Genomic DNA, 15,572 nt, shown 5'->3' on the forward strand with positions numbered 1-15,572 from the left:
CCAGTCAGCCACTTTGTTGAGTCCAAGAGATGAAGCAAGGCATAGTGATTGAAGCAAGGAACACACTTTCATTGGTGGAAGATGCTCCACCTCTTTCACTTCAAAGAACATTCTGTAGTCCTATTGAGGCAATGAGACTATAACAGATATTAGAACATTGTAAGTGAAGACTGAGTAGTAGCCATGTGAGGGTGAAAAAGCAGAGAGAGGGTGGTGCCACCTATCCTTGCACAACATGGGAGATCATTAATTGTCTTCCTGCACTGCTTTCTAATTCTTTGATGTGGTCCAGTAGCAGTGACATGAGCTCCAATCCTGGTCCAGGCCTCCTGGTTTGACTACAGGAAAGAGGATGCATGTTCTGTCAATGGCCGCATGCAGCATCTGGAGGGTAGCATGAGTGAAGCTGGAAGCCAGCTTAGACTTTTTGAAAGGCATCTCGAAGTTTCTGGGAGTATCCCACAGGCTGAAGGACAGTTTCTGACTCAAAATGGTGTCAAGGTGGAGCCAGATCCTTCAATCTTAGAAGGTCTTGCCACTGGCGAGAGCATCTCATTCATTTTCCATGTGATGCACCAAGTACCTTATACAACACTTTACACTTTAACTTCAAAATGGAAAATCTCATCCAAAGTATCTCCTGAAGGCTAGGTCCAGGAACTCCAAGGAGCTGATGTGGCAATCACAGTGCATTTTAAGCATATCTGTGTCTCTCAAACATCTGTTCAGGAGTTTTTATCAAGTTCTTTAGCGTACCCCTGGCCTACAGTTTAACAGCCAGAAAGACAGGCAAGGCAGTGAACAGTAAAATCTGTAATAAGCTAAATGATAAGGAAGATGACCAGGAAATTTCCTCCCAGCCTTGGCTAAATATTAGACCTAAAAGCGGAGTATGATGCAGAATCAGAATGTGTGACTCCTCCACAGTGAGCTAGAGATTGTACCAAAATTGTTATAGTCACTTTAAGTAACAAAGTTAGGCTTTAAGAAGTATTGGCTAATTAAATAATTTGTTGTATGTTTCTGGATGCTAACCCTACAAAAGGTAGTAGGTTCAATTAAGATAATATAGCAACTCCTTGAATAAGTTGCAATAATTGATCACAATTCAGTTGAAAAGAAGCTGTTTTATTTCTAAACCAGATTATCAATTAGGTTTGTATTCTAACATGTACCTCTACCTCTGCAAACAACTCAACAAGTACTGGCAAGAATGTGGCTATGTTTAGATAATTAACTCTGTTTCTATTTAACAATTCCCTCAGGTAACAATTATCTTGTGATATTACAACAATTTTATTGTTAAGAAATATGTAATGAATCATATCTCTTTTAATGATTTTGGGGCGGACTTTAAAGACATCTTAAACCAACACATGTCACCTGTTTCCAACAGGTGGCAGGCAAATATCTGCCTCTCATAATTGTATGAAAACATAAAGATGGATGAAATCTCTAACCATTTAAGTTCAGAATCTTTCAAAGTTGATTGCTTCCACAAGTCTCTGTATAATTATTAATCCAGATTGTGGTATGCTTCAACTTATAAATGTAGAGTCACAGATTAGATCAAAATTAATTTCTTATTCATTTCAATAAACTTCATATTTTGAAACAAGGTGACATTCAAACCAGCAGTGCATGTTAGCTAGCAGTGCCAAACCAAAATAAAAGGAATTTGTTTCTCCATTCAATTAGATTATGGATAATTGATATCTTAACACGAACAACATGACTTAGTTCCAGAATCCTCAATTTGCATACCATAAAATCTATCAATCTCAGCTCTGGAATTATTAATTGATCTCCAGTCGCAACTTTTTCTCAGGGAAACAGTTTGAGATTTTGACTGTCCTTTGAGTAAAGAAGTACTTTATAATTTTACTTTTGAATCATTTTATTAACCTCCATGCTTCTGATCAGAGGGTTGTTTATGTCAGTAGCTGTTCTATGTGTACAGGAATATAGTGTGGACTGTGTGAATTTTGTCTACTGGCATACAAGTTGCTGGTACTTTGGAAGGAAAAGCTATTTTCCTTTTCTCTCTAATGAGGGGCCACTGTCTAGACACATGAACTTAGTTTATAGCTTATTTCTTGCAGTTTGTTTACACTTTCTTACTTTTCAGAATTATATGTAAGTGTTCATATTGTACAGTTAAGTCAAACGATTATGATTGAGAACACGAATAAATGTTGCTGTTACTGTAATCCTGCTGTACTGTAGATTGGCTTCCTCATTCACTGACATAACAATAGTAACTACAATTCAAAAATAACTCGTTGTGGCTGAAATATTTTGGACTTCTGAAGGCAAAATTAATTATTTATTTCTTATAAAAGCTGGTAGTAGAAAATGCCAGTGAGTCAGTAGTGAAGTCTATTCCTTTGGAAACAATTTTTGACAGTCTTATATGTGCAAAATCAATCAATTTGTTATAGATCAGCAGCGCAGTATAAACTGTTAGAACTATAAAGAGAACTGTTAGAACTATAAAGAGTTCTAACAGATCATCTTCTAACAGATCTTGAAGGATTACATTGGTTTCCCCAGTGTGATCAGTAACAACAAACTTTTTTAAAAAAACAATTAAGAAAAACACAAATTAATATTTAATCTTAACAAATCCACAGGAAACATATAACCAAATTATAAGGATATCATTAAAGCATTTCAGTCTATGCAGAACTGAAGTGACCAAAATTCAGGAGTTTATTTTTATGTTTACAGAAACACCATTAAATTTGTACTGTGATCCCCACATGTTAATTGCAGGGCTAGAATTTAAGCTGTAGGCTAAAGAAAAAAGTGTAACACATTTATCTTAAATTCATTACAGGTGGCACGGTGGTTAGCACTGCTGCCTCACAGCGCCAGAGACCTGGGTTCAATTCCCACCTCAGGTGGAGTTTACACATTCCTCCTGTATCTGTGTGGGTTTCCTCCTGTTTCATCCCACAATCCAAAAATGTGCAGGTTAGGTGAATGGGCCATGCTAAATTGCCTGTAGTGTTAGGTGAAGGGGTAAATGTAGGAGAATGGGTCTGGGTGGGTTGCGCTTTGGTGGGTCGCTGTGAACTTATTGGGCTGAAGGGCCTGTTTCCACACTGTAAGTAATCTAATCATTAGTATACCATTTTAAAAATGGATACCACATTAACATTTGTAAGTTGGATAAACTGATGAAAACCTTTTTTAATATTCCTGAGTGTGAAATCTTATTTGATGATGCTCCTAAGTGGCATAATTATGAGGTTTCTTTATCATGTGTAAGTTGTTAGTTTGGGGTAAGAAAACAGTTTATGGTAAATATATTAGGTATTTGCACCCAAAATAAAGCTGCGACTTTATTCTCTCTCTAAGCTTCTCTTATTCCAGCCAAAATGTTTTGCCCCTGTTCTACATCCCTTGCTCACCAAGTGACTACATTTGAGTGATTTTTCTTTGAGTTCAAGGTTCAAAACAAGAGAAGAAAGTGTTGTCCCAAGCTCTAATAGTGCTAATGAAATAGCTGTGTTAAAGTTAAGAACCAATATTATTAGTAGAGCCCTTTTTGCTTATACTGTGAAAGGACGTAAATTCAATTCTGAACTGTGTCCCTAACTTTCTTTTCCTTTTCACCAAGAAGATATCATGGATAAGCTTGGGTTATTTTCCTTACAGCAAAGAAGGCTGAGAGGGATCTGATTGAAATGTATAAGATTATGAGAGGCATGGACAGAGTAGATAGAAAGTAGCAGTTCCCTGTGGTTGCAGTGTTAATAACAAGGGCCTATGATGTTAAGGTGAAAGTTAGGAGGCTTACAGGCAGTTTGAGGAAAATATTTTGTGTGGTGGGGATTTGACATGTATTGCCTGTGACGATAGTTGAGGGGGATACCTCACTACCTTTAAAAACTTCTTGGATGAGCACTTGAAATTTCATAACACTCAAGACTATGGGCCAAGTGCAGTGAAGTGTAACCAATGTAAATTTAGAATAGTTGTGCAATGTGGACTTGATGGGCCAAAGAGCCTCTTCTCTCTTATTCTGTGATTCTGTGAAAGTCAGAGGAACCAATTCTTTCAAGTTAATTTGATTCCTCTCTCAGGAGGCCACAAAGGATCCACAAGCCTCTATTTCAAAGAAGAGCAATGAAGATCTCCCCGGTCTACTGGTCAATGTTCATCCATTGACTAGTATCAATCAAACAGACAATCTAGTCAGTTATCACAGAGATTTCAGAATTATTATGGTGATGAAGAAGACCATTTGGCCCTTGATGTTTGCACTGGCTATCCAAATAAGCATCATGACTTAGTGCCAATCTCCTGCTTTTCCCCATAGGCCTGCTCATTGTTTTTGTTTAAATAACCCCTCAATTAACTCTGCCTCCACACACTTCCAGATAGCGCATTTCAGACCTGAATGCTCTGTTGTGTGAAAAAAATTCACGTTGCATTTACCTCTTTATTTCTGGAAAATCACTTTAAATCTGCACTCTCTTCTTGATATTTTTATGATTGGACATAGTTTCTCCCTAGCTATTCTGTCTAGACCTTTCATAATTTTGCAAACTTCAATCAATTCACTTCTTAACCTTGTCCTCTCCAAGGAAAACAGCTCCAACTTTTTCAATCTCTTTTCATGACTGACATTTCTCATCCCTGAACCATTTTTGTAAATCTCATCTTCACTTTCCAATATTCACATCCTTCCTAAAGTGTGGTGTCCAGAATGGTACACAGTTCTTCAGGTGATGTCTAACTAGTGTTTTATTCAGGTTTCTCATCACCTTCCTGCTGTTGTTCACTTTGCCACTGTTAATCAATCCATGAGGTTTATGAAACATACTCACCAACTAGCCTGTTATTATAATATCTGGTGCATATACATACTCAGGTCTCTCTGCCCCTGTGCACACTTTAGAATAGCATCTTTTAGTTTATACTGCCTATCCATGTTGAATTTTGAAAATGTATCACCTCCTATTTCTCCTCATCAAATTTCATCTGCCACTTTTCTGCAATGACTTGTCAAATGTCCTTTCAAGGTTCTACACTGTTGTTTTCACACGCTAAAATGCTCCCAAATTTTGTATAGTCCTTAAACATTGCCTGCACTCCAAAATCTAGAGCATTAATATAAATCACAAAAAGCAGGAGTCCTGCTAACCAGCTATGGTGAAATCCAATCCAAACCTTCCTTTAGCCTGAAAAGTATCCACTGACTATTACTCAGTAGTTTCTGATCACTCAGCTAGTTTTGTATCCATTGGACCTTTTATTCCATGAGTTATAACTTGTCTCACAAGTCTATTGTGTGGCACTGTATGGAACATCTTTTGGAAATCCATGTACAGCACCTCAATAATTTAACTTCATCAACTCAATCTGTTACCTCATTAAAGAGCTTCAGAAAGTTAATTAAACATATTTTTTCCTTAAGAAATCCATGCTGACTTTCCCTTATTAATCTGTATGGCTTTGAGTTGTATCCCAAATTATTGTTTCTAGACATTTCCCTAATACTGAAGTATGTAAATGCTAAGGGTTTTTTTTCCCTATAAACTCTTTTGAATGAACCACCCCTGTGTCCAGGGAAAAAGGAAAAATTATGGCCAATGCCTTGGATGATTTTCATCCATCCCAGTACCATCTCTAACTCTAACCACAGGTTATTTAATACCTCCAATTTATCAGTTTGAAATGATCTAGTGATTATTTTCCTCCTTTGCTGTAATGAACTAGGTAACATTTGTTTCTTTGGCAAATGTAAAAGACTGATGTAAAATACTCATTTAATAACCCAGCCAATCTCTGCTGTGTTTGTCACATCCTGCTGTGCAAAACTTGGCTGCTACATTACTATGTTGCAATAATGATAGTACTTCAAAAGCACATAATTTGCTGTAAAACAGATTGGATGTCCTGAAGTCAAGAAAGGCCTCATACAGATTATACACATATATAATGCACAAGTTTTCTTTTTTGCTTGTATTTCAACATCAAATATTGGGCACCACCCAAAGCCAAGTCTATACCGATCCCGTCTTGACATTCAGGTACACCTGGGTTGAGCCAGGCACATTGGGTAAGGCTTATAATTGGAATCCTGATAGGTTTCCCTGCTTCTTAGCCCAGAAGTACTGAGGCCAATAGTAGCAACCTCACTATTACCACTGTTACCTGGATACAGACCTAGGATGGGGTCTGTGACTATATTGTTCTATCTGGTTCTTAATCATAATGCAGCACATTTATCTATTGATCCATTAGTGCCGACATAATACTGTGTCTAGTACAGTGAGTAATCACAGCCGGCCTCCAGTGGAAAAGATTATGTTTTACTGGATCTTTGAATGACAGCATTATTTTTCCTTTGCCTTTTGGACCTTCAGACAAAAGAGCTGAGGGAGGCATCCTGAGTAGAAGTGGAACAAATAACACACTATGTATTCCACAAAAGGACGAGCATAGCTAAGATTGAAATGGATCCCCAGAGCAGCATCTTATTTGGGTGAAGTGAATGGAGAGAAAAGAGAAGCTGTTCTTGTAATAACATGTTTAGCCAGGTCGAAGATGGGTAATGGAGAGTGGGACAGAGTTGACTCTCCATTCATGGGAGACACACAGTGTTCTTAGATGTTTTGATGGCTAGTGAAGGTATCGGGAGAGTCAATAATTATGTGTAGGTGGGAAGTCATCGAACAAGTAGAGGAAAACGGCTGAGATAGAAAGGGTACGAGCAGACTGAAACAATGGCTGAAACTTGTGAATCTTGGGAAGGAACTAGAAGCAAGCTGTTGCAGAGTTTGGGAAATTCGGGAATGTTCTCCTGAGCACGGGGGAGGTCAAGAGAAGATTTGATGGAGCTATTCAAAACAATGAAAGGGTTTTGATAGAGTAAGTAGGGAGAAACGGTTCCCAGTGACAGAAGCGTCAGGAACCACAGAAAGCAGAGTGAGGTAATTGGTAAAAGAACTGCAGGGTCGGTGAGAGGACTTTCTTTAGGCAGGGTGTTGTTTTCTGATCGTGCGCTGCTTAAAACATAGGGGTTTCAACTGTGACTTGTAAAATGGCAATTATTTGAAAATGAAACCTTTACAGACTATGAAGAAAAGCCGGCGCGTGAAATCGACCTAGCACAGACTGGGAGGAGAAAGTGAGGACTGCAGATGCTGGAGATCAGAGCTGAAAATGTGTTGCTGGAAAAGCGCAGCAGGTCAGGCAGCATCCAAGGAACGGGAAATTCGACGTTGAAGGGCTTATGCCCGAAACGTCGAATTTCCCGTTCCTTGGATGCTGCCTGACCTGCTGCGCTTTTCCAGCAACACATTTTCAGCTAGCACAGACAGGGTCGGCCGAATGGCCTCTTTCTGTGCTTCACCATTCTGTCACTCTATGTAGCAAAGGTATGATTCTACAAAGCAGGGATGATTTAAAAGAATCAGATTTTGACTCTACAAGCTGGTCCTGTTTCTGGTCTCCGCTTCCTCTCGCTCTTTAAGAACTTGGTGAAAGATCGTTATTCCGCAACGTTAATCCACTTGGGCGCGATTTTAACTCACTTAAAATCCATTCAACGTAAAATCGAAGTCAAATCCTGCCAGCCGTCCCATCCCAATGAGCAAACTGTTAGCTGTCCAACAGAGTGCGTTCCAGCATATTCTGGAGATACTTTATTCGGGAAAAGCAAACTAATTCAAATATTCCCATTGTAGAGAAGCTAGTAATCAGGTAAAATGGCATTGTTGGTGTGTTTGTAAATTGTCGGCCAGGGAATAATGTACTCCTGGTGAAAATTGTTCTGGAAATGGCGACACTGATTAATACAGTCTGATATTCGTTGTCTCTTATTCAACGTTTTGCAACAGCCCACGATATTTCTGAGGGTCACTTGACCAGAAGCGTTAACCCCCATTTCCACAGATGCTGCCAGACCTGTTGAACTTTTCCAGCAATTTCTATTTTTGTCTCTGATTTACAGCATCCACAGTTCTTTCGGTTTTTTTTTATTTTGCCCAGGACATTTATCTGCCATTTTGTGCGTTGGTTCTGATGCTGTCCGTTATTAATTTTGTAAATTGTTCTTGTAACAAGAGAGTTGTCGATTGCAGAGGGAAGCAGGGATTCGGCCTGAAACAGATCCATTTTGACAACGAGCACTGCGACCAAAACTAAAAAAAGCCTTGTTTAACATAAACTTTTTGGATCCAACTTTACAACTGATAAAACTCCGCCTGGAAATGATCCCCGCGAGTGGGAATATTCCAATGCTTACTGCTAACATGGTGAATTGAAGTCAGTCAATGAAAGCAAGTAGATATTCTCAGGCACTTTGCACAACGGGAAATGAAATTTCACACATAGTCCTAATAAAAAGAAATCTCCAACACTCTATTTAAATTATCAGAACTTGGATTTATTGAAAATTCAAACTTCTCATGAAACACCCTTTAACCCACGTCTACAATTCCGCGTTAAACTAAATGCACAATAACTAAACAAAATTAAAACGGAAATCACCCCAGGATATTATTTGACATTGGTAACATTTCGCTTTGGAAACAGAACTTTCATTCTCGTTCTATTTTGCCAATTTTAACTTTGTGAAACAGTTTCATTACTTTTGGTTTTACTTGCAGAATCTTTATCATTTCTAATGATTTACCAGAGGGAAGGAATTTTCTTTTAGAAATTATGAAACCAATTGGATTTAACTTTTGTTTTTAAAATTGATTTTTATACTTATTTAAGCAGTTGGGGATCTTGTGCAACAATAATGTCTCACTGCAATTCATGAAAGCGAATAATCCTGAAATAGGGCGGCACGGTGGCACAGTGGTTAGCACTGCTGCCTCACAGCACCTGTAGACCTGGGTTCAATTCCCGACTCAGGCGACTGACTGTGTGGAGTTTGCACGTTCTCCCCGTGTCTGCGTGGGTTTCCTCCGGGTGCTCCGGTTTCCTCCCACAGTCCAAAGATGTGCGGGTCAGGTGAATTGGCCAAGCTAAATTGCCCGTAGTGATAGGTAAGGGGTAAATGTAGGGGTATGGGTGGGTTGCGCTTCGGCGGGTCGGTGTGGACTTGTTGGGCCGAAGGGCCTGTTTCCACACTGTAAGTCTAAGTCTAAGACCACATTCTTGTCTTCCAAACTGTATATTCTCATTAGTTTGAGGTCCCGTTGAGATATACCAGTATACCCCAACCCTCCGGGATCCTTTTTTCAGTCACTAAATATTATAGCACAAATACTAGATGAGAGAAATATTCCAGGTATCAACATTTCAGCACTCCAGTGTTCAATAAGAAAAACCGGCAATAGTTTTGTCACACTACGTATGCAATGTTATACACTTTTCAGAATAAATACAAAAGTTTGAACACAATGTTCCTTTCTTAATAGCGCTACGGCTATACTTACACCACATGGACTTCAATTGTTCAAAATGGTCGCTCAACATTACCTGCCCAAGGACAACAAATGCTGGCCAAGCCAGTGATATCCACATTCCACAGAAGAATTAAAGAAAAACACAAGTTGGTCGAGTTTCAATCAATAAAGCCAACGTTAATAATAAAAATACTAACGATAAAATGTGACATATAACTTATTTCTGACAGATTAATGTATAGGAAGCAGCAAACACGCTGCGGGATAATACATTGGTCTGTTCAACTTTTACAAGTGGGCATCACCCCCTCAATAATCTCCCTGTCATTAATGGAAAATGATGAATACTGCAGAGGTGATATATTGGCACATTTCAATATAGTTTTACAGATTTATCACAATGGAATCAGGGTGGGTTGGGGTCGTCGGACCTCTCCCCTGTTGCATACTGAACACAAAAGAAGATGTCTTTGTTTGTTGGGAGTCAAATCATCTCACCAGAAGATATCTGCATGAATTTCTAAGGGTAGTTTCCTAGACTCAACGATCTTCAGCTACTTCAACAACGATCTCCTATCCATTATAAGGTCAGAAGTGTAAATGTTTGATGATGATTGCCGAATATTCAATTCTTGACCACTCAAATATTGAAGCTGTCCTTGTTAGACACGGGAAATAGTTAACGGGGGCCAGAGAGGAAAGTTGAATTGAAACTACAACCAGATCAGCCATGATCTTATTGAATGGGAGTTGCAGGCTGAAAGAGCCAAATGCCCTGCTCCAATTCTGACAATCAATATATCTATATTCGCGAAATACAAGACCTGGACTACATTCAAATTTGGACTAATAAGCTGAAAGTGGCATTTATGGTACCCAAGTGCCAAGCAATGACCATTTCCAACTAGAGAGAATCTAATCGTCACCCCTTCACATTCAATGACATCATTCCTCAAAAGCAACGCCATGAGATCGCTACTGACCAGAAAAGGAACTGGGTCAGCAAAATAAGTAATGTCCAAAAGCAGGTCAGAGGCTGGAAATATTGTCTCTCAAACTTTCCTCCTGACTCCTCAAATCTTGTCCACCAGCCACAAGGTACAAGTCAGACTTGTGACGAAATGTGCTACACTTATCTGAACGAGGTTAAAACTCACACAACACCAGGTTATAGTCCAACAGGTTTAATTGGAAGCACACTAACTTTCGGAGCGACGCTCCTTCATCACCTGATGTGTGATTTTAAATTTGTACACCCCAGTCCAACACCAGCATCTCCAAATCTTATCTGAACGAGTGCAGCCTAACAACATTCGAGAAACTTAGTACAAAATATCCTGCTCCTGTCCACTATCTTAAACATTCACTCTCAGCAACACCCATATACACCCAAAATCTGCAATTTCCTCTCTAAATTACACGAGATACTGAATTAGAAATATATCACAATCTTCATTGTCGCTGGACCAAATACTGAAATCCCCTTCCTACAGGACTCCGGAAACACCCTCAGCACCGCTCCCCCCCCCCCCCCCCCCCCAACGAAAAGCTGAGATGTGGGACGAAACATAACTGTCTTTCAACAGAAGAGAAGCAGGTAAAGGGGAAAATCATTCAAGAGCTGCGATATCGGGCCTATATAAATAGATTTTTAAGGTAGTAAGACATACTGTGAGAGTGGTTATGAAAATATATGGGACGCTTGGATTCATTAATTGAAGCATTAAGTACAAACGTCGAACTTTTATAAAACTCTGCTTAGACTACAGCTAGAATATTGTGTCCAGCTGTGGTCACTCACCACACACCTGGAAGCCTCTAAGAGTGCTTGTGAGGGCTATTCAAGGGCTTTACTAAATTGATTTCTGAAACGAGGGATTTCAGCTACAAGATAAGATTGGAGAAACTGGATTTGTTCTCATTGGACCAAAGGAGATTTTTGGTTGATGTAGAGCTATAGAGATTGTGACAGGTTCACATAAAGTAGGCAGTGAAAATAGACTATTCCCGTTAGCCGATGGAACAAGGACACCGGATTTTAAAGATTGGGATAAGAGATGCAGGGACATGAAGAACTCTGTAGTGATAACCTGGGACTCTGCCGAATGGAAATAGAATCGATGAATAATTTTAAAATCAAATTAGATGGACACTTGAGGAAAATAAGGTTGCCGAGCTACAAGGATAACAGAGGATTGGGGACAGACTGGGTTTCTCTACACTGAACTGGCGCAGATTCAAACGGCTGAAAGGCCTCTGTCTAAAGTAGTAACAACTCTCAACCCGCCATCGTCCTAAGGACAATTAGTGAGGGATGATTGATAAAAGTGAACCTAACCTCAGATTTTGGAGGCGTCTCTACCTTTTGATCTGCTCCATGTTCCCATGTACAACAATAGCGAACTGGTGCTGTATGTCATTCCACATTGGCTGAGTGGTAGTCGTTGCTATACTGCTGCCATGTTTTCGACAGTTAAACATGCCAACTTCACTTGTCAAACATGATTGAGAATCTTTCTTTCCAGTCCAAAATCCTGTCTGTGCAAGCCCATCTAAGAAAAAAAGACGCATCATGTACTGTGTCTTCAGTACAATGCACAGCTTTATGCATCAACATTTTCTTATTTATTCAGTGAACGAAAATCCCTGGTGTGAAGCAATAGCCTTATTTGTTTAGATTAAGGTGATGAGTCTGCGCCTTAATCTATAGAGGGGACCCTCCTCGGTAATGCACATCTTTGTTTGTATGTCTCCGCAAGTGCATAAGGGTGAACCCGGGGTGAAGGCTGATTGCGACTGAGCCCCAGTTTGTCCCAAGGCCTACTCTCAGCTCATTGTTCAAAGCCTGCATTGATAGGGGTTTGTCACACAGAACGTGATGATTCCTCGTGTTTCATTACTTTATATATCAGTTAATATTTTAATCCATAATCATAAATAATCACTTTCTTATTAATTGTATATCATCAATGGCTTGTTACAACATTGAATTTATATCCAACTCTGCCAAACCAGCGCCATGAATGTAAATATTGGGGAGATTTTCTTTACTCAAGCCAGTCAAATGTTACTCAGACTTCTGGAGACTTACTATTTAAGGTTAAACTGAAGTGATAGACTTGAAACCAATATCTTATAAAATTCTAAGCAGTCCACAAACTGTCCCAGAAACCATTCCCACCGACAGATCTTTGGGCGTATACAGTTCTCAGCGGTTAGTTATATTTGTTAGAGCGAATTCAGAGATGAGTGATATTCCGACAGCGATCGATCGAACCTTTTGATCATCGAATCCATGGGAAGCATCGCTCCAAGACATGACCGGACCTTTTCTGAATGCAGTGATATGAAAATGTGCATATCCCTTACACTGGGAAGGAAAACGTTCCCAACACAAACGGTTCAAAACACAACGAAACCTCCCTAATCACAAGCACTGAAATAGGAGAAAAACCGTGTAAGTGATCTACAGTGTGGTACGGTTGGAGAACGTGGGAGACCTGAAATGCAGTTGAATGAAAATATTAAGTGTAGGAAGCTTCGACCGTTTTAGAAGCCAGTGCACTTGGGGGGTCGGTCTCAGTGAAAGCAACAAGTGTTCAGGAGCACTCTATCGCCACTCAATTCTCAAAATGATCCGAAGAATCATGGAAATTCGTCCCAGTTGATGATCAGAAAACAAACAGAAAACACACCATCATCCTCCGAGTTTCAACGGAGAAGCAATACTGCTAACCAGTTTCTTTTTTTGGGGGGGGGGGATCCTAAGAACTGTACACGGTTTTAACATTACAAGTTTTAAGCTGCTCAGTCACATTGAGATCGATGTACAATGCAAGACATTTGTCACAAGAATTGTCACAAGGTGTCAAATGTGCTGTCAATGTTTCACTGTTTATGTCCGGGGGCTCCCTAGGAAGGATTTGTTCTTTCGATTCTAAGTGGGATAGATCATCCCTTCCAGATTTCCACAGTAAGCTGTGTGCCTGCTGTGTGTACTCGCACAGTTGGCCTGTTCGTTACTACTGTACTGCCGCTGAGGTGAGAACGGGCCAGGAGACAATCTCCCAAAGGGCTCCACTGGCTCATGACTCAGGGAGGCGGGAGGGCAGGACAGGCGGCTGGAGGCGCCGTACATCTGGCCGCTGGCTAAGCAGTAAGTCGACTGGCTCATGGGGGTACGCGGTTTGGGCGCCGAGTACGTGTACGGCACGGCGTTGGAGGGCAGAGAACACAGAGCCCCGTTGCAGGCTTGAGTCTGATAAGCGGGGTTTCCAAAGTTAGGGTAGGCAGCAGCAGTCAGATCGGCAGGGTAGGTGATAGGAGGCTGCTGAGTCAGCTCTGAGGCTGGAGCCAGGGGGCCGTGATTGCTGAAGCTGAACATCCTACAGGGGCTGTTGGTGAACGCCGAGGGCGATGCTGAGTAGTGCAGAGGGGGGCTAGCAGGAAGCTGCTGAGGATAGCTCGGACTGATAGTCATATTGGCATAGATGGGTCTTGTGTGAGTCCTGCTTACTTGCAGTGGAGCCAAAACGCTGGCTTCATGCATGTAAGTCGGGTAGGTTGTAATATCCGACCTCTTGAACCTCTTCCGCCTCCTCAAGAAGCTACCATTCTCGAACATGTCGTCGGCGGCCGGGTCCAGTGCCCAGTAATTGCCTTTGCCCGGGCGCCCGGGTTCCCGCGGGATTTTCACGAAGCAGTCATTGAGCGTGAGGTTGTGGCGGATGGAGTTCTGCCATTTCTTGGGGTTCTCCCGGTAGAAGGGGAAGCGCTCGGTGATGAACCGGTAGATCCCCCCCAGGGTCAGCTTTCTGTCCAGGGAGCTGGCGATAGCCATGGCGATCAGCGCGATGTAGCTGTAAGGGGGTTTGCCACGCTGGATCGGCCGCTTGCGCCTCCTCCCCCGGGCCAGCTCCCCAGGAGGGCAGCCCGCTGAGCTCTCCGGGAGGGCCGGCGACTCCTTCTCGACTTTCACCCCCGGCTGGTTGACGGACGCCAGGCTGGAGGCTCCCGGGACTGGCTGCTGCTTTTCGGCTGTCATTGCTACAGCAGCAAGGCCATCACCAGCGGCACACACACGGACACACACAGACACCTTCCCTCGCTCGCATGCAGGTGCTGCTGAACCGCTCCCCCTCCTGCAAACTGCTCCTCATCTCAAACTGCAGTCACACCCACCTCCCGTCATTTAAATAAACACACCCATTCCCACAAGCCGAGTCAGGCAAGGTGATGTGGAGTTGAACAGCACTGGGTTTTGAATTTTCAAGAACGAAAATCTCCAAATGCCCCTCAGCATGTTGTTAAAACAAAACCTGGCGTGTGCTCATAGAGATGCACAGCTCGGAAACAGACCCTTGGGTCTAACTCGTCCATGCCTACCAGATATCTTAAATAAATAAATCGAGTCCCATTTGCCATCACATGCCCCATATCCCCCAAACCCTTCTTATTCATATACCCAAACAGATGCCTTTTAAATGTTGTAACTGTGCCAGCCCCCACTACCCCCTCATGACTGGATTGGGTTTATCAACGAGGTAAAAACAATGACTGCAGATGCTGGAAACCGGATTAGTGGTGCTGGAAGAGCACAGCAGTTCAGGCAGCATCCAAAGTGCAGCGAAATCGATGTTTCGGGCAAAAGCCTGAACTGCTGTGCTCTTCCAGCACCACTGATCCATAATCTGGTTTGGGTTTATAACGTGGTCTAAGTTGCCCTGTTCCTTCATCCAAGCACCGTACTTAGAATCGGGTGCGGAATTCCCCTAAATATAACGGAGGTTGGCAATATCAGTGCAGGTTGGGTAATGGACAAAGGGAGCATTTCAAAGTAGAAGTTGCTGGAAAAGCGCAGAAGGTCTGGCAGCATCTTCGCAGAGAAGTCAAAGTTAACATTTCGGCTCCAGTGCGCCTTGCTCAGAACTCCACCGACCACTCAACACCACAGGGAAAGGCCGAATACTCTCTGAGCTGTAGAACTCAGACTTGGTGAATAGAAAATCCCAGTTGTCCCTCTGAAAAGTGGAGCTAATGTCGGATTTATTTTTTAAATTGGTCACAATAAATGCTTTAAAACTAGTGACTGGTGATAAAAGCGACACGGTCAAATCTTTCGACGTGAACAAGGGCTAGTTTAAACTAGTAACGCGCCCCCTTTAAAGAATTTTACCTTCCTCTGTGCCAGGAGGC

At 41.6% G+C, this 15,572-nt stretch overlaps 1 protein-coding gene across 1 annotated transcript; it reads right to left on the bottom strand.

Moving 5' to 3' along the window:
- Nucleotides 1–10,934: 10,934 nt before the first annotated feature.
- foxe1 (forkhead box E1) lies at nucleotides 10,935–14,507 on the bottom strand. Its single transcript, XM_060846135.1, has one exon. The coding sequence runs from the start codon at nucleotides 14,419–14,421 to the stop codon at nucleotides 13,315–13,317; it is 1,107 nt and encodes a 368-aa protein (XP_060702118.1). The 5' UTR covers nucleotides 14,422–14,507; the 3' UTR covers nucleotides 10,935–13,314.
- Nucleotides 14,508–15,572: the final 1,065 nt, after the last annotated feature.

This window comes from Hemiscyllium ocellatum, chromosome 2 (genome assembly GCF_020745735.1).
Source record: "Hemiscyllium ocellatum isolate sHemOce1 chromosome 2, sHemOce1.pat.X.cur, whole genome shotgun sequence".
Classification (NCBI taxonomy): Eukaryota; Metazoa; Chordata; class Chondrichthyes; order Orectolobiformes; family Hemiscylliidae; genus Hemiscyllium; species Hemiscyllium ocellatum.